General features: G+C 37.2%; 1 protein-coding gene across 1 annotated transcript in view; it reads right to left on the bottom strand.

Annotated features, from left to right (window-relative positions):
• Positions 1 to 228: 228 nt before the first annotated feature.
• Positions 229 to 20783, bottom strand: part of LOC149779451 (E3 ubiquitin-protein ligase TRIM63-like) — a 42436-nt gene continuing 21881 nt past the window's right edge. The window contains exon 2 of the mRNA XM_089940119.1: positions 229 to 6030. Coding sequence (XP_089796245.1) covers positions 4695 to 6029 — 1335 coding nt within the window. The 5' untranslated portion in view covers position 6030 and the 3' untranslated portion in view covers positions 229 to 4694. The remainder of the gene's footprint in view (positions 6031 to 20783) is intronic.

Raw genomic sequence — 20783 nt, 5'->3', positions numbered from 1 at the left:
CGTGATTTGAAGAAAAATACTCCGAATTATATTATTCAACAAAGAAAGTATGTCAGTCACTGAATATTTACTCGCATTCTTCGAAAATAATTCGATTTTTAAAACGTTTTGGAGCTTTTAAATTACCAAGGTCCAAAAGATGGAAGTAGAAAAAAAAATTACTCTCATACCATCAATTACCTTCTTTGTTCGTGTTTGAAAAGAAAAAAAAGAGACAATAATCTATAATCTGGTGTTAGAATTTATTCGCTTAGTTTCGATCACAGATATATATTTTTCTCTCAGAGATAGCACCCATATATCTTAAATTGTAAAATTGTACAGTTATAACATTCCAGCACTAAGTCGATAGTACCAATTTATAACAACTTCTTTACAAACATTACTTTAAAAATTTAGTTATCTTTTAATGATTTACAAGGTAAATCAACTGCGGTAATTCTCTCTACTTCAATTCTGGCGACAAAAAGTAAAAGTACCAATGTCATATATAGCGAACAAAGTCAAAATACTCATACTGCATGAAAGTCAGCATATATTATGAGAGAGGTACGACAACTAGACAGTGAATGACGTGCAATAATTTAGCATGCTCAACACATTATGTCACTGCTAAATTGCATGGAACACATTTGTCATCATCACTACATGATTTTGTAAGAACATCTGTTCGAGATCAACCTACACAACTCGATTGGCATATAACCGAATTATATGGTTATGACACAATCTGACTGGCATGTAACCGAATTCAAGGGTTATGATACAATGCGACTGGCATGTAACCGAATTATATAGTCATGATACAATTCGATTGGCATGTAACCCAATTATATGGTTATGAAATAATTCGACTGGCGTGTAAACGAATTATATGGTTATGATACAATTCGATTGGCATGTAACCCAGTTATATGGTTATGATACAATTCGATCGGCATGTAGCCAAATTCAAGGGTTATGATACAATTCGACTGGCATGTAACCGAATTCTATGATTATGATACAATTCGACTGGCATGGAACCGAATTCAACGGTTATGATACAATTCGATTGGCATGTAACCCAATTCAAGGGTTATGATGCAATTCGAGTGGCGTATAACCAAATTCTAGGGTTCACATACAATTCGACTGGCATCTAACCAAATTCAAGGGTTATGGTACAATTCGACTGGCATGTGACGCAATTATATAGTTTTCATACAATTCGATTGGCATCTAACCAAATTCAACGGTAATCAAAGGGCGGAAAAGCTTCTTGTCATTTCAAGCAAACAGAAGCACAAATTACAAGCCCCATTTTTGTATTTACCTAGAGTGTAAAAAAACAAAAATATAACAACAAGCTGAACTAAAAACTTTTAACACTGACCTTAATCTAGGGCATGAAGTGACGTCCGTGCGTACGGCGGATATACGCGAGTTTCTGCCAAGGTCGGCTGGACGAAAATGTGAAACTGCCTCCTTTTATTTCGCAGTTTAGCATAGTAATAGTCTGTTTGAAACTCAAATAAATATAACACCCGTAAAAACCAAAATAAAATTAAAAATACAAAATGCAGGATCTACGTTAAATTTAACATTCACTAGCTTGAAACTGGGCAATGTTATAAGTTATTTATCAACAAAATTAACGTGACAAGGCCTCTCCAAGCAAAAGACAAAAGATGCATGACCTAATAGACAAAGTAATTTTGTAATTATACAAATAGCCTAAAACATGGAACATTGAAAGTTATGGTGGAAATAGAATACTAGCTGATCATAATACAAGAAATATGATTTTTCAAACACAAAATTCAAGCCAAAGCCTTGCATCCATCGACCCGCATGCTTACGGTATGATAGGTCCAATTTATCAACAGCTACTATCTAGGAAAATACAACAGATAGCCAGTCATTCTGATTTCTGAAACTCTGCTTCGTGTTGCAAAAAAAAAACCAATACATTTTGGTAAACGAGTTGATATTCTGTAATAAAAAAGCAATAATTGGTATGCATCGATTGTTTACTTGATCAGTACATTATTTTATAAAACTCACTTTACCAAGCGTCAGGAGACCACAAGAGAAACAAAGGGCTCTCGCTTCTCTAACATCAACCCCATCAGAAGAGCAGTTTGCCACAGGATCTCCTTCCATCCTTCGTTGAAGACACATAAATTGAAGAAAACAGACTGACTAGGTGTCTCTGAACTTGTATAAAACAAAACTCCTAACCACTTGGATCCAGTTACAAAAATAACATTTTGCACAAAATGCTCCTTTGATATAACAATGCAAACATATCGAAATATTACACGCTTTAAATCACAACTTAAGAAAAATAAATAAAGGCTGCCATTTCTATATGTTAAAAAAGTTTTTTTTTTCGAAACGAAAACATGACCAATAAAGAAGCACTATCAAAAACGTGTAATTATTTACTGAATATCATAAACGTTGCTAACGCTAATACATATTCTACCGTGTATAACCTTAAATGCAGCATCAACGGCTCCCTCAAAAGGAAACCAGTTATGGTACCAACCATCTTTAACACATATAAAACATAGTCACGGAAACTAGTTATGGTACCAACCATCTTTAACACAAATAAAACATAATCACGGAAACTAGTTATGGTACCAACCATCTTTAACACATATAAAACAGTCACGGAAACTAGTCATGGTACCAACCATTTTTGTGGTGGTGGTGGTGGGGTTTAACGCCATTTTTCAGCACACGATAGGCTATACATGGCGGCCAGTATTAATGGTGGAGGAAGAACCCGGGAAAACCCCAGAAAGAACCACCGACCCACGAAAAGCTACTGGCAAGCTTTCTCACATACCCACATTGGCTGAATCTTAGACTCGAACCGCCGCAGACAGAGGTGAGATGGCAGTGATCCGTAACGAAGAGCGCTTTAGACCACTCGGCCACTCGGGGCCCCCCAACCATTTTTAACACATATAAAACATAGTCACGGAAACTAGTTATGGTACCAACCATCTTTAACACATATAAAACATAGTCCGGAAACTAGTTATGGTACCAACCATCTTTAACACATATAAAACATAGTCACGGAAACTAGTTATGGTACCAACCATCTTTAACACAAATAAAACATAATCACGGAAACTACTTATGATACCAACCATCTTTAACACATATAAAACGTAGTCATCCCCTGTTCATCACAGTGACCAATAATTACACTTTGGTCCACATGAAAAGATATTAGAAAAGGTTCTTACAATCTTTGTAGCACTAAATATATACGTGCTTATACGACGTATTTTGTGGACAATATAATCATGACATCTCTCTCTCTAAAAAGCACCTATCCTGGAATTCACAGAGTATTAGAGACTATAAATTGCTATGAAAATGTGATAAATACAAAACGCAAAAAAAAAATCAAAGTTAATCAGAGGAACATATCTTCATTATGTGAAACAGCCAAACTATTAGCACCTAGAAACTCTCACATTTTTATTTGAGATTTCCGTCGCATGCAAGTCTTCATACTTGGAAACAGCATTTAGTTTCATGAATACTGCATCAGGAAAAGAATACACAACTATCAATACATTGTTAATATTGAGAAAGAATTCAAGCAGCGGTGCCTATGCGTGGTTATATACGATTCTCGGGGAGGAAGGGGGAAAGGGAAGATAAACATCTGTTTTTATTACATTTCAGATTATGCAAAGAAACACTTCCGAGTTAAAGAAACAAGTTTTATCACCTGACTAATGTGTTGTTTATGTTAATACAACCAACTCATAATATTACGTTAAACATGTAGAGATGACATCATGATGAAATGAATAACATTCATTACGTCATGCAAAGGAAAGACTTACTGACGAAAGCATCCAAATATATTATAAAGTCATGCATGTACACTGAACAGATCCAAAACGTTGGTTATATTGCCATTAGTTGTTGAGATTAATACGAGTGTAACAACGCACACATCCGGTGTTATTAAGTGAAGCAAATTAATGGGTTGGGGGGGGGGGGGGGCTTCAAGGGGCTGTTCACGTAGGAACAAGACACTCCTGTGGAATACAAAAAAACTAATTGTGATTATTCCTCCCAACTTTAGGAACCATTATGTTAATTAGCAAATATCTGATCGATCCTGAAAAAATGTTTACTATACATTTATGTTGTAATATATATCATTGATACAGGTAAAACAATTAAGCTACATCAAGGCACATGTTTCTTCTGACGAAGCACAAAAATACACCCAGTCATTTCAACATTTATTTTTTTTGGGGGGGGGGTTAACACCTAATGAAAACACAAAAATGTATGTACACAAAGTTTGCTCTGACTAGTATTGCACACGACGTTGTCTTAACACGGGACTATCATCACAGTTGTACTAACCAGGTGTATTCTATGCCAGAACATCTTTGAAATAAAAACATGCTGAACAATACTCTGTGAAACAAATTTCCTCTGGTTTAGTATTTAAAAGTTTAAATATGATAAAGTGCAGAATAGAATTCCAACTTATGTTTAAAAAAAGGGGTGAATTACAACAAAGAAAACATATTACTGAACAGTGTTCCATACATGTATGATGAAAGAAGTACTTGTAGCTCTTATACAACTCTGCAATTCGCTACGTTATTTTGACGACTCAGTTTTCTCTTTACGAACATTCGAATTTCAACGACTTTCATCTATGACTTTCTGTAGGCAAATATGGCCGCAATGAGGATATAGGTGATGAATACTAGACAAACAAACGTTTCCAATGGAAACTGCTCAAAGTCATTTGTTGCCAATGTCCATGCCAATTTGGAAATGCCAATCAGGACAAAGCAGACGACCAGCGATGAAACTAGTCTGCCTAAGGTAATCTTCTCCAGAACCAGTCTGCAAATGTCGGGGACTTTTCTCCGTTTTGAACTATCAGCAAGGAAGACAACTGAATTATGCTCTGTATGAAAATTACCAAAATGAACCCCATAAAAGCCAAATCTCTCCACTGACTGGCCCGGTTGGAAGGAAAAATATTTCTGGTTAATTTCCTTGTTACACACCGATTTCCGCGTCAGATCTACTCCTGTCTTGTACTTCTGAAATGCGTCAATGAGTTCCAGGCTTACATCCCCTTCCTGTATATCTTCCAGAAATGTGCCTCCTTTCTGTAAAATGTCTGAGAAATGTTTCAGCTCCTTTTTGTAAGCATGTACGTCTGGGTTGATCTTATTTTTATATTCAGTCACTTGCTGTACCCTGGCGTCTGCCATTTTGTCTATTGCTAAGGTTAAATTTCTGGCCTGGTGACGAATGTCTGTGATGACTTCATCAGAATTTTTATTTATGGTAGCTTCTAAATTGTCGAGATCGCTGAAAGCCTTGTTGACCTGAATGAGGTCAGTCTGTATCTGGTCAAGTTCACACTGAAGTTGCTTGGCGGCGGAGTTCAGTTTCTTTACTAACGGCAGCGTCTCGTGCTTCTTGTGGAAGTCGCACACGCAAGTAATGCAAATTGGAATGTTGCATGTGCAGCAATACATCTGAAGGGGCTCGTCTGGATGATGTTCACATGTTCTCTGTGATGCCAGTGGCAATGACGTATTTCCGGTTTCAATTCGAATTATATTCGGTTTTCTGCTCGTATGTTCTTTGAATAATCGATGCTCGTGGACACAAAATCTGCAAATGTCCAGGTCGCACTCAACACATCTATACTGAGAGACTAACCAGTCCTTGTCACAGATGTCACATGTCCCAAAATATGGTTTCGCGCCAATTTCATCTTGAATGCAATTGATATAGAAATTTGGTGGGAAATCTTTGACTCCTCCCCGGGGCACGCAGACATCAGCTCTACAGGAAGGACAGCGGAACATTCGGCCGGTTGAGGAGGAGCTTCGGACGAAATCCTCCAGGCAACCCATACATACGCTGTGATGACACGTCAGGATCCTTGGGTCCTTGTACTCGTCCATGCAGATTGGACATTGCAGGATCCTCTCTCGCAACCGCTCTATCTTCTCTTCTTCCATCCTGCAAATGTAAAATAATATTATTTTACACTGTTTACAATGTATATACGTAATTTGTATAATGCGATGCGTATCACTGGCTTATCCATATTCACACATTTAAAACAAGCGTCCGTGTGTTGACCTATTCCCTTATCTCGCAAAAACGTTGAACGTAATAACTCTGCTGACGCCTTCCCGTACACGTCTGCGCCAGAGTAATACATTTTACTCACCAAGCTAAGACACAACAACTCCTGAAATCTTCACTTCAAGTTGCTTCACCGCACAGTTCTGGTTCAATGCTTTTCAGTCAATGTTAACAAGACACTTAAGATATATGTTCACTATGAGGAAAGAATTTTATATAAAAACTATTATTTTTTGCGTTATTGAATATGATTCATCTAAATGTCAAACTTATGCAAAACGTTGCACTTATGACACTGGTTATTTGCATATAATTACCATGTTATATTTTTTGATTTATGAACTGCAAGGACAGCATAGCATTATATATCAATTGCACGATTTTTCTCAACCTCGCAGGTACTGAACTGTAACATCATGCTTGCTTCCTGTATGTTCGTATTAAGAAATAAGGTCAAAGGATTCTGGGCATGACTTTTGGCGTCGTTACCTTCAGACATTTGCTTTCAACTTCAATATCTTTAATGAGTTGGCAACTTTCCTGATATGGGAGCAACAATATGAAACGATATGTATCCCATTTCTTCTGTAAACTGAAAAGTGTGTGTGTGTGTGTGTGTGTGTGTGTGTGTGTGCGTGTCCGTGGAGCCGAAACAAATAAATGAACATTAGAATCCGTTTACGTTTTTGCGAATATTCAAGTAGAAGATTGGTATTTGAACATTCATTTGTTTACCTAGAGCTTACAGAAAATGCAAAATTAAAACAATGCAAAGCTGAATTATTCTACAAAGGAACAATTTTTAAATCTGCTAAATCCAATCACAAGGTAATCATAATGTCAGAATCCCACCACAAGGTAACCATAACATCAAAATTCATAATAGTAATCTTGCTCACACCATCATTTTTGCTCACTGTCGTTCAAGTGCTCTTGAAAAGTTGTTGGTTTTAACGCCACTTCTAACACATTTCTGGCTATATCGTACCAAAGAAATGGAGACTATGTTCCGTTCTAAAACAAAACACGCCGAGGCGGCCGACCTGGTCTGACCTGGGCGGGTATCAAATCCGCGATCCTTGGATTACAATTCCGACGCCCTGCCAACTGAGCTACCACGGATTCCGCTCCTGAAAAGGTAACTTGTAATACGACAAGTTGACGAAGAACAATGTACAGACTATGTGTAGTGTGGGATTGTGCATCTTTGATATTTTTTTTTAGTTTAGAATACTGACTTAGGTCCAAGCCTTTTACTTTTACAGCTATCGTTACACGCGAGTGTACATGCTATGGAACAACAATGTAATTATAATGCAAGTGTGAACGATTTTAAGCAATAAAATTGGCTAACGTAAAACTATGTGGTATTAATCTTCGGGAAATACGTTTTGAGAAATACAGTTATTTCATCCTTTGATCTCATAAACGATTTTGCAAAGTAAACATCAATCTGTAAATCAAGTACATGTTTTGGTCGCTCACGCCTCGGTTTCCTATCTGCAGCGAAGAGTCGCTGATGGTTTTCCATTTCTACCAAAATTTCAGCCATGCTAAATATTCTATCATCAATAGCAATTGAGAAGAGTTCATTACTCGTGCTGATACTGCTTTGTGCTGCTGCGTGAAGTTCCGAATAGACACGTATTCGCGAATGCAGCCGTAATGAAATAACTATACCATCACCGCCCCAATACCGGTTACAACAGATATAGCCGCGACAGCTATTCCGATTGTTGTAACTATAATAGTTGCTGTGGTTACAATTCCCGCCCCACCCAGACTAACGGCTCATGTTGCGGAAATTTCATAAACTGCACTGGCGAAAAGACTTACAAACTTGTAGTTCATGAGCAACTTGGTTCTATTGACGATTCCATCGCGCACGTTGTTGCTCTGCTCTGATTATCTACTCCCGTCGGTAACAATGTGGGTCGATTATAATTTTTCTATCAATAATGTGATCGCGTAGTGTAATTGCTCGACAGGCTGATCTTAATCAGGCACAACACGCAAATGCATTTAACCAATTTTTCACTGGTACAACTGTCATACACTTACGGAAATTCTGTCCGAGGAATATTAAAGTCTTCCGTGATTATGCGTTCCTGTGGCGGTGCCTAGTACCACCTTCATATAAAACCATACTGATTACACCATTCAATATCTGAAACGATCGTTCTCGTCTTTGCCCGAGAGCTGTTATATGGGTAATTGCGTCCTTATTGTATAACAGTCGAAACAGTTTTTGTCTTAGTTGAGTCATTGATGGTTTAACATATTCAGTGGGGAATAAAAATGGGGTTCTTTCAGCGGTGAATTCTGCTTCCTCGTTGATAAACAATCCTTGGGTGTTTTCATTCACGATTTGATGTTTTAAAATCCTAATGCAACAATTTTAAGCTGGCTTCGAGTTGATATTGTCACAGCAATGGGGTCTCAACGGCTGATTTATATTTGGCTCTTATCAAGATTATTTTTGAGTGTGTACGAGCGTTTGGTAATTCTATAAACTTGAAGCAGATATTCGTCAGTAAAGGTAAAAAAAACTCACTATCAATATTGGCATCACTGGTCAACTGATTCAACACACCGTCATCAAACTCCCCTACCTAATCACCGGGTCGAGCTTGTATTCGCGCATGACCGTATCGCGGAATGCCTCACATACATCAGCAAGAAGAATCACATCTTTTCCCAAATACAGATCGTGATGGTCACCAAAGTTTCGGCAATCGAACGCGGTCCATACGGATTTTGCATGTACATAATCTTTTTTCTGAAATTCTATCGCGGGACAGACAAGTGAAAGGCGCTTTATGGTTGGCAACTGTGTCTCATCATTTTCAAGTTATCAACTTCAACTTGTCAGGAGTAGTGGTACCATATCGACTGGTGATTCTGACGCGCTCTACCGCCATATTACTAACTCTCTTGTCAAGGCTTTATTTTTTCTACATGTTTTGAGCGCCTCCGATGCCGCAGCTATTGCCTACATTATTAAATGACCATCATACCCAAGCAGGTTATGAAGTACCATGGGAATTCTTATTTAACTTGGTTTAATCCGCAGCTTGAGATTACATGTGATGTGTGTAGTTTATCTGTATGCGCGAGTGATCATGAACATTGTTATCAGTGGAGCTGAAATCACCGACACATATCCAGCAATGATTGGCTTCAGAAAACTCATTAACAGCACCACGGGTTATGATCATATCTGCGGGCGAGTATAGCTCTTTTCGAATCCATTTCGCTGTAAACTTAAGCGATTTAAGAAATGCCTCAAATGTGTTTGGGGCGCTAGCACCATTTGCGTGATAGTCCGTTACGTCTAACGACAGTAGCAGGATCGACATGGAATTTGTTCAGCTACTTGCGCTCTACTTTAATGAACATCAGCTGTTTGCACAGGAATATTTAAACATGAAAAATCCGCAATGACGACAGACGGTACTTATATTTTTCGTTGCACCTCTGTTAACTTTAGAACGTTTTTAATAGATTCTGGCATAATCGTACGTTGCAGTTTTCACCGAGTCCACTACAGTAAAAGCCAGATGTTAGGTGTTAAATAAATGCAGACAATGTGCTTACTTCATCGGTTAAGCAAGCGGGAAAAATTCTTTATCAATAGATAATGAGACAGCGAATCTGAACCATTCATACTGGTCAGCAACAACATATCAATATATGTGCACTCAGGCCAAATTTTGTTTTGTACATGTGGGGATAGTGCAAGCAGACAAAGGATTTTGTCCCAAGCGAACACATTAGAAGCAAAACCAGGGTAACGATTTTCAAACGTGTTGAGTGTGGTCTTAGTAACCTGCATCGGAAATTCTATAATGCTGAGTTGAGTTCACCCAAGTATTCCTGTTATTACCGCGGCTGGTCTGTGTTGTCATTTGCGAGATGTAGCGCGCAAGCAAAATCCTTTAAAACATTGTTGTCGTTTTTCATATTTATGCCTGAACGTGACGGGACATACTCTGGTGTTGATATGTAACACGACAAGATAATAGGTTGTAACGCAGAAATATGCAATTCGACTTGCAAGCATCTGTCGAGAATCTACCCTGAACCTGTGTGGGTATATTTTCCATGGCCTTGAAAATCTTTGCAAACCCTTTATCAATTTCATCATTAATGGCCTGAGTATCTTTAAAAATCAAGATCAAAAGGGGACCAACACAATGCCACGACCTTTCAATTTTCAACATAGCATTGTCTAGTGAACTGAATTTTGATGTGGGGTTAAACGGCATAATCAAGACCACAGAGAGAACAATGTCCAGCTTTATCCCAGAGATGCCTGTACGCTGTAATCTTGATGTTTTCCAGATGCACCTTTGAAAGTTTTATTGCGTCGTAACCTGGTTTGTATCTGTATGGAATGATTGCCACGTAATTTCCTAAAATCACCACGGCGCTTTTGAAACTGAAACACTGGGCCTTCTTCATGATGAACATACTCAGCAACCTCACCGCCGACAGCAGTTGCGATACGACGGCCGTCTTGTTTATCCTCGAACATGCGTGCAATCTCGGCTCACCATTTCACGAAGCTTTCTCAGTCTCACGCGATACAACTTCAAGTCCTAATAACGCAAATATATCGGCTTTTCTTGCGCCTTTTGATATTTGTATGCTGCGCTCGCACCGGGATGGTCATAGTTGTTGTACCGTTGCTGTTGCCGAGGATTGATCCCGAGGAAGTTTTTGTGGTTCCGTTACGCGTCATAATAACTAAAGTATGTCAGCTTTTCGCATACGACTGGCTATTCGTATTCCACGCTCTTGCGCGAGCTGTCTCAGATGAATCATAGTCGGCATGTTTATGTATAAGGGAAAATCTGTTTCTAAGTTCGAATTCTGGCAATATCTTTTATTGTTGTATTTTTACTCCATTAGGATTAGAAACTGTAATCGCTTCAATCCTGGCTATTATTTCGTCAACATTGTCAGGTGTATCGTAAATGCTGTCGGATATTTCTACAATATTAGGTTCGGCGAATCTTCGCACAGAACAATAGTCGCGAACAGACCCACAGGGTCGACAAAGATGATTACGTGATTTGACTCCTATGCCGGATTTAACACATGGTCGAGCACCTACACCAACACGGAACGCGAGCAAATGTGATTTACAGTATTCGTAATGGTAAGATCTGCCACAGAGTTCGCGTTTTCGTCCTAATGCCACTGAATTATATATATATTCTTTAATAGGAAATATTCTTGATCTAGTCTAAACTGACGTGTTACATCAGCCTTTATTGGATTATAGCTGATAATCTACCATTACTTAATTGAAAATCATGCTGTCTCATAAATAATAGCATTACAAGATAAGTTAGTGTCGTGCGAGAAATATATTTTACCACGCGACAGTCTCTGAAGTTTGGTGTCAAAACGATCTTCCTGTGCAAATAGAATTTTCTTCAAGCGGATATTTGGTGAAAAAATGGCACAACTGCTGTTGTAATGATACATCACACCGAGTCGAAGCTCACCTATTGTGAGCTCACATCCAAAACTTTTCAAACGTACTTTAGCCCTTGTTTTTATGCTTGAACCCAACTGTGATTAGCGTGCCATCCCTGAGTATTTACCGTATGGGTTTCATGTCTTTATACCGATATAATACTTCATAGAAATGCCACCATTTCCAAGGTCTTCTATCATTTTCCAATAGTATTCATCATTGCAAACAAATTCAATGCTTTGCATACGTCCGAGTGCCATTAGTGTTTTTATATATTATAATAAAACATCTCTCTACCTGATTTATCCTTGGTTGTCTTCGCCACTGCTAATATATTCCATTGATGTTTCAATGTTATCATCATCATCGAAACATTCATTCGTTTCGTTATCTATACTAGGTGTGTGTGTGATTTGGATTTTTAACGTAGCTTTAACAATGTCTCAGTCATATCGCTACGATGTCTGCAGTGTGACAGTTTATAGTGATGTCTAGCCCTGGGGCATCATGCCGCAGACATGTAGAATGATGTCCCACCCAGTCACATTATCCTGACACCAGGCCGACCAGTCCTAACACTAACCTCTTAATGCTCCTCGCCAAGCGAGATAACTGCTAGTACCATTTTTGTAAGTCTTTGGTATGACTCGGTCAGGGATCGAACCCACGATCTCCCGCATCCGAGCCGGACGCTCTAACCACTAGGCCACCATCTGTATTAGGTGGTCGGGTCAACGTTAGCGACTTTATTTTTTCCTGGCACAATATCATTATTCATATAACATTTGTTCAGATTTTTTTTCTCATAATATTGGCGAAGTGTACATCGTTGCTATTCCAAAATAATTGCTCCGTTGATAAATTTATAAACAAAAATGCTCCGGATATGTTTGAAAAGTGATGCAACTTTTCGACCTCTTCAACAAATCTGTAACACGCATTTAGGCGCAACAACGATTCACTCTTTTCTGTAACGCTACGCACATTCTACTGCATCCCAGAATCAGATTTACTCATAAATTCGTTCAAAATACTATACGTAACAATCTGTGAATGTGATTGTTTAATATAAATATATTATCAGACTAATTCTGCCAGTATAAAATATTCTCAAAATTACTCTGCCTCAGAAAATATACACTGTAGTGGCAATCAATAATCTTATTCCTGCAGCAGTTTTAGTCGCACAGAAAAGAGTAGTATAGCCACAGTGATTACAGGGTGTAGACTGTAGTAAGTGTAGTTCCCCAAAACTAATAAGCGTATTTTCCAAAAGTTAATAACAAGTACACAGTTGTACGCTAACCGATTTTACTATGTAAAATCTTTCACACTAGCATGATAACTATATCATTTTTGTCTCATAGCATACACACTTTCGTGTAACGATCGAGGTAAAAATAATAAAATCATGGGGTATAGAAAGCTTGGACCTTCTCATAGGGATCATATTAATCAACAAAGCCTTTAAGTATCAAAGTGTCCAAAATCAATTAACTTAAACTGGACATATGTCAGTGCGATTTTGATTGTGAAGAAATCGCTTTCCAAAGAAATTTCTATCAGTCCTAGCGTTTAACTGAATTGGTAATTAAGAATTTCTGCGCTATGCTACTTTCCGTCGCCAGCACTAAAATGTCGTTTGACATAAACGGGAATAACAACACCTCATTCCATTTGATTTTACGTCTGAATCACCGACGAATTTACTCAAGACCCCTAAAGTGCCCTTTAGTTAGATTCAGATAACTGAGTTTACAGTGTTTTCAACAAGGCTTGGTGTGTGTGTGTGTGTGTGTGTCTGTGTGTGTGTGTGAGTGTGTGTGTGTGTGTGTGTGTGTGCGTGTGTGTGTGAAAAGATTTTCAAGCTGGCCGTTATGACGACCCTGTGGGGTTCAGATAGCACCATATTCATTTTGGAACAACATATCAACATACTGTAAGAAATTGTATGAAGTTTTATTTTTATTTTTTATTTTTGTGAAATAATGTCGACATAAACATCCGTTCAGAAAATATGATGATAACAAGATTTCAAAAATGTAACCGACATACGTACATTTTCACTCTAAAAGACACAAGTTCAGGATAAAATCAGGTGTTAGGTTTCATGATTTTCTTTTAAGTAGTTTAGGAAAAAAGGCGATAACAAATTATTGATACGTGATGTCGGATGCTGGACTGACGAAAATGCCATAGAAAAAAAAAAGTACGTGTTTATCACACAGAGATTTTGAAGCAGTGCGTGTTTATTACCCAGAAAGAGAGATTTTTAAGCAGTGGGCGTTCATTACCCAGAAAGAGATTTTGAAGCAGTGAGTGTTTATTATCCAGAAAGAGAGATTTTGAAGCAGTGTGTGTTTATTATCCAGAAAAAGAGATTTTGAAGCAATGAGTGTTTATTACCCAGAAAGAGATTTTGAAACAGTGCGTGTTTATTATCTAGAAAGAGAGATTTTGAAGCAGTGAACGTGTATTGCCCAGAAAGAGATTTTAAAGCAGTGAGTGTTTATTATCCAGAAAGAGAGATTTTGAAGCAGTGTTTATTATCCAGAAAGAGAGATTTTGAAGCAGTGAGTGTTTATTACCCAGAAAGAGAGATTTTGAAGCAGCGAGTGTATATTGTCCAGAAAGAGAGATTTTGAAGCAGGGCGTGTTTATTATCCAGAAAGAGAGATTTTGAAGCAGTGAGTGCTTATTATCCAGAAAGAGAGATCTTGAAGCAGTGAGTGTTTATTACCCAGAGAGATTTTGAAGCAGTGAGTGTTTACCAGAAAGAGATATATTGAAGCAGTGAGTGTTTATTACCCAGAGAGATTTTTGAAATCTGGCGACAATGTACGTGTATTAGATGCACATTTCAACTGATAAAATCTAAAGCAATCTAGCTCAGAAGTAATTTTATTCAGAATCCAAACGTCATGTATGAATATTGGGAAAATTCAGTTATAAACTGCTCATATTTGCCTCACTACTTAAGCAGTATTTGCATTTACTTTCACCTGGCCGCCATGTATAGCCTATCGTGTGCTGAAAAATGGCGTTAAACCCCACAACAACAACAACAACAACAACATTTACTTTCACCAAAAAAGTATTAGAATCATACGTTGGGAAAACTAAATGTACTAGCATAAAAATAAAATATTCATGAAGGTATATTATAATCCGACACATACACATGTATTTCAACACCACTACATTGAAAATGTATGCCCCACAAGATAATAGCATCTTTATAAAGACTTGCGAATAACTTTCTCACGGTCTATCTTGAGTGTAAATTACCAATAACATTTGACAAGACTGATATATAGTAATTTTAAGTATTTATCACCAAAACAGACAAGAACTCCTTTTCTTCCGATCGTAACGTCATTAGTTGGCAGATTCAATGTAAAACTAGATCTTTAAACTTCAGATACGACAATGAATACCGCATATATCGGTAAGCGGAATGTGGGCAATGGCCCCTTCAGATGGAATGTCATCTTTTTTATGTTAAGTGTCACGACAAAAGCACAGTGTTCCGAATGAATTCCACTAATTACTGTGCTGATGTACCAATTGTCTTGAATAGGTTCATAAACCAACAGTCTTGATGTATCACAATGATACAATACAAAATATCTTTGAAAGGATTCACAATATTCCCAAAATAGTGTTTTAGTACATAAAACCATTGAGCACTTTGTAATTCCAATAAATAATTTAAATACATGATTCTTCTCAAATTATATCTCAATACATCAATAAATAATTCCACAGAATGAACTTAAAACAGAAATGAATAAGTTCGTTTACCACAAATTTACATAAAAACTAAGATACAATAAAACGCCCTGGATGTGGGTCATACGTTTGCTTCCAGAACATTCTAAGTTTGTCAATAAGGCTAAACCTTGAACTCAGATATCAGTAAACAACTTATTTGTAACTTACAAACTTGACAAAAAGGCCATGAAAACGGTTAGGTATGCCAAACTTCTACCCTCAATTACGGACAAAGATCAAGCACACAATACAAATTAAATGTACTTAAGACAAGTCATAAAACAAAGGCTTTGCCTTATCACTGTGGTGGTATAAAGCGACTAGGAAAACCTTTTCCCCATAATAAACCCTGTGTTTGTTTACCAAATTCTTGCATATCCAGTTAGTTTAGGTGAGGCGAACTTCACACGGAAAGTATTGAATTGCAGCGAGATCCGTTGATACTGAATACAAATCATAGATGACACGAACTTTCCACAAGAAATCAAAGCATTTAAATATGTATGTCATCTAGGACTAAAACAATTGTGTGCATATATGTGTCTGTGTGTTTGTGTGTGTGTGTGTGTGTGTGAGAGAGAGAGAGAGAGGGGGAGAGAGAAGGATACTGAAAATTTAACACTCAGTTGTTGAGAGATAATAATTATACTGACTTGGTCAAAAAGCGAATAGGTGACACTGTAAATGAATATTACGTAGGGAGGAAATTTTAGGACTGTCTAGTGTTTCTCTTTCCCAAACTACAGATTATTCTATTAGGAAAACAAATGCGAAACAGGTAAAATTAAATAAAATTAAAAAGGAAATATTAGAAATTCACAGGGGATTGTCAGATTATATAGCTGGGAAACTCTGGAAAAATGAGAAAAAAGAAAGCAGACCTAGAGGAATCTAGAAGAAGAAAAAATACAAAAAATGTGTTCCATTAAGATTCAAAGCTCGATGGTTTAATCTTGAAAAAAGAAATTTCAGCAATAAGACAATAAAAGGAAATCATTTTAGATAATGGGATAAATATATCAGACCAAATAGATATCCAAGAAGCCCCAAAACAGTTCTGATTGGAATTATACAAAAGTAGAATTATGCAGCTTGATGTCAATCATATTCAGGAAACTCAAAATACATTTTCTAATTACAATATTAAATTTAGTCAAGAGAAAAGAGAATCATGCATGGGTCTACTTACAAGTAATGAATACAGCATATCTCTAAAACGGATCGAAAATGGGAAAAATCCTGGCTCGTGGATTTACGGCAGAGTTCTATAAATTCTTCTGGAAGACTATTGGAGGATTTCTAAGCAGATCAATAAATTATGGATATACTATAGGAAAACTTTCAGATTGTCAGACTCAAGGAGTCATCACATGTCTAGCAAAGGAAGACAATGACAGAAGATATTTTACAAAAACGGAGACCTATTTCACTCCTAAATATTGAATTTAATATAGCTTCTGGAGATACTGCAGCAAGTATTAAAAAGTTATTCTATCACTACCAACAATAATCAGTGATACTCAAAAAGGTTTTATTAAAGGTAGATTCACTGGAGAAAATAACAGGCTAGTACATGATATCATGGATCAACTAGAGAATGAAAACAGATATATCGTTTGTTACTTTAATAGACTTTGAAAAAGTTTCGACTCAGTTAACTGGAACTTTGTGGAAAAAGCTTAATAATCTTATAACTTTGTGATTCAGTTTGTAAGCGGTTTACGCTGTTTTGTAATAACTCTAATAGTTGTGTTATCAATAATGGAAATATGTCATCCACTTTGACTTGAAAAGGGTGTCAACAAGGGGATCCTCTTGCACCTTTTTTGTTTATTATCGACGTGGACATATTCGCCATAATGTAAAGCAAAACGTGGATGTCCGGGGTGGGTGGGTGGGGGCTGGGCTCATCTTTAATGCAAGTGAGTATAAATTAAGTCAGTATGCCGATGGCGCTTATATTTTTCTCGATGGATCTCAACATTCTCTTAAAGCAACTATGCTTACATTGCAAGACTTTTTTCTATACCTGGATTTAAAATGTAACATAACAAAAACAAAGGCTATTTGGATTGGAAACAATTTTTCAATGACAGAATAGGTCCCATTATAAAAATAAACTGGCCTTCTTCTAACTTTACACTCCCTGGCATTGATTTTTCTCTAGACTTAAAATAAATAGTGGAAATTTTTTTTAATTATTGGAAGAAACTAACAAAGGCAAAAATAATACTGGCAAGCTGGATTCAAAGACATCTTTCAGTAGTAGGTAAAGTAATGGTTGTATAACCCTTGTTCTGTCCATATTTATACATCTTTTTCAGCACTTCCAAGTCCATCAGCAAAACTTGAAGCAGAGCCAAATCGTACCTTATTGAAGCTGGTATGGAGTTGAAAATCAGAGAGAATCAAACATGATATACTAGTATCCCCCGAGAATGGGGGAGGATTAAATATAATACACATTTAGTCATTAGGAAGGAGAGTATTATACTAAATTGGTAAGTTCACTATAAACAGTTTTTGGAGTGACGTAATTTTGGCAGCATCGGATTTGAAAGAGGATCCGTAAAATCCAAATGAGTATTTATCCTTGAGTTTTTCAAGTTTTGCATTCCAACTAGAAAGTTCCATCAATACAAATCATGGAAAGATGCCGCCATTGAAGTTCTTAATGGTTTAGTTGATGATCACCGTAACTAAATACCATTTAAAATGATAAAACGAAAAACTGGATGTGACGATTTTTTTAAATACGTTTTATTAATATCCAAAATTCCAAAATATTGGTAGGATGCAATCAAAAACCATTTGGCTCACAAGTTTTATAAGCAGGAGGATAAAAAAAATGAACTTGCAAAAACAAAAGTCACTGAAGTTTGTTTATGAAGACCTTTTTTTTAAAAGGCAAAGAGGCAACACACTGCTAAAAAAGAAACGTGGATAGATTGAATAACAATATAAATAGTGAGGAGTGAGGACTGGTCTCAAAATTATAGCCGGGCGAAACTTTGTACAAACGATACAAAGTTGATCTCTTTTAATTTTAAATTAATTCAGAGAATAATTGTCACTAATAATTTTTGGTAAAGAATTACAATATTAGATGACGACAAATGCACTTTCTGTAAGTTGTGAGAACGAAAGTACTGAAGATCTGTTCTACGACTGCAATATCACTTCAAAGTTTTGGTAACGTTTTACTACACATTTTGCAATTTGTTTTCTATAAATTGTACATTTATCAACAACAACAAAATATTTTTATGAAGTGAACAATTGGACATTTTGTGTAATAGCTTGCTTATTTTTGGCTAAATATTATATTTACACTTGCAAATGCAACATGCAAAATCGTCCCACTTCTGTATTTTTAGCAAATAGTTTGGAAACGCATCAGATTTTTGAAAAAAATATACTGCAAAGCTAAATAAAAAAACAAAAAAACAAGCTATTTCTTCAATAACGGGAGCCCCGAGTTGCCGAGTGGTCTAAAGCGCTCACCGTTACGGATCACTGCCATCTCACCTCTGTCTGCGTCGGTTCGAGTCTCGGATTCGGCTAATGTGGTTATGTGAGAAAGCTTGCCAGTAGCTTCTCATGGGTCGGTGGTTCTTTCCGGGGTTTTTCCGGGTTCCTCCTCCACCATTAATACTGGCTCAATAACGGGACGCAATCATAGACATGTAACTGTGATGCGGTAAACAGGAATCAATAACGTAATGCCACCCATACACTGTATAACTGTGTCAGTCTAAATGATTTGTGTCGAAAAAAATGCGTGTTATATGCATGTGTGTGGGTGGGTGTGTTCTTCTTTTCTGTGCATTATATTTATTGTGGCTTGATTATTTGATAACCAGAATATTTGTGATGGTGTTCTCCGACCCTGTGGTAAACGTTTTACGGGAATAATAAACAAACTGCAGAGAGGTCGCTGAATACAAATCACAGATAACATCAACGTTACGCAACAAATCAAGGCATTTAAATCAGTGTCATCTGGGACTAGCACTGTGTGTGTGTGTGTGTGTGTGTGTGTGTGAGAGAGAGAGAGAGAGAGAGAGAGAGAGAGAGAGAGAGAGAGAGAGAGATTAGTCGACAATCTAATCCCATCCGTTTGTATATCCTTGTGTTAGTACATGTCCAGGGTCGAAGGATGAGATTATGAGATATCCCTGATATCTGAATGGGTCTAATCTGAACCCTACTGGCTGTAAATAAGCATTACAGAATATTTCCCATAAGGTCAAGTTCTTAAGCAATTTTGACAGCCATGGTATCGGTCACATGTTTAACAATAGTAAATATTTTCCCTCATTGCTATACGCTGTCATTTCTATAGTACACTTCTTTCCTATATGCAGGTAGTAAACAAATATCGGTGCCCACACATATGGTTTGTAATTTTTTGCAATCATGCATGACATTGGTCTCAGTGATTCCTACCTGTGTGTGGTAACGCTAGGTACACGGATCCTCTTCCACACAAATAATCCACGTGATCATAATAGTGAAAGAAAAAAAATGTACTTCATGGTGACCGTCCTGCTCCACAGTGAGCACAAAACAAGTGTACGGATTGATGAAACAACTGAAACAATTTCATAATGTATTTGGAGCTTGGAAGTGCCATTTTGGAGAGGTCAGTTTAATGACACCTGGTGTCATGTGCACAAAACTGTGGTCATCCTACTGTATAAATGTCGAATTTATACCGTACCATAAAAAGTATGAGTAATGACTATTTAAGAAACGTACGTAAACTTTTGACCTGGGAGGAATGAACCGTATATATGGACACAAAATCCACCTGAACTGGAACTATTAAAGAAACCATACATACGGGTTCGATACGAAAAAAATTTGGAACACGTCTTCTGTCGTATCTATGATTCAAGTTTCGTGCAAAAACTATTTACAGGATGTGGATGCTGAAACTGAAGACTAATGGATGACAGACTCAACCAAGAAAAGAACAACACGACAGCAATGAAATGTGATGAGCACCCTTTTCTCTGGGTCAAGAACGGACTAATGATTGATATAAGTCATATATGTTACACTCTGAAGAGGTATACATTGTCCTTCCAGACAACTGGCTAGCATTCAAGTAAATTTATTCAAGTATGTGCCACACAGGTCACTGTTTGACACGTACAATTACGAAGTATGACGCCCAGCGTGACTAAAGCTGGATAATGAACATGCGTTTACTTAGGCGCTGAAACATGATGCATTAGAAGTGAATAGAACTGTCTTTAGTTATCACATAACTCTTCCTGGGGTATAGGCGTTTAAAAAAAGCACAATATACATACTTCTGTGATAAAACATCTATTGTGGTCGAGTTTGTGTTCCT

Source organism: Sinohyriopsis cumingii, chromosome 17, assembly GCF_028554795.1.
Source record: "Sinohyriopsis cumingii isolate HCF-2022 chromosome 17, ASM2855479v2, whole genome shotgun sequence".
Classification (NCBI taxonomy): domain Eukaryota; kingdom Metazoa; phylum Mollusca; class Bivalvia; order Unionida; family Unionidae; genus Sinohyriopsis; species Sinohyriopsis cumingii.
Note: the sequence above shows the minus strand (reverse complement) of the source record. Positions and strands in the feature narration are given on the sequence as shown.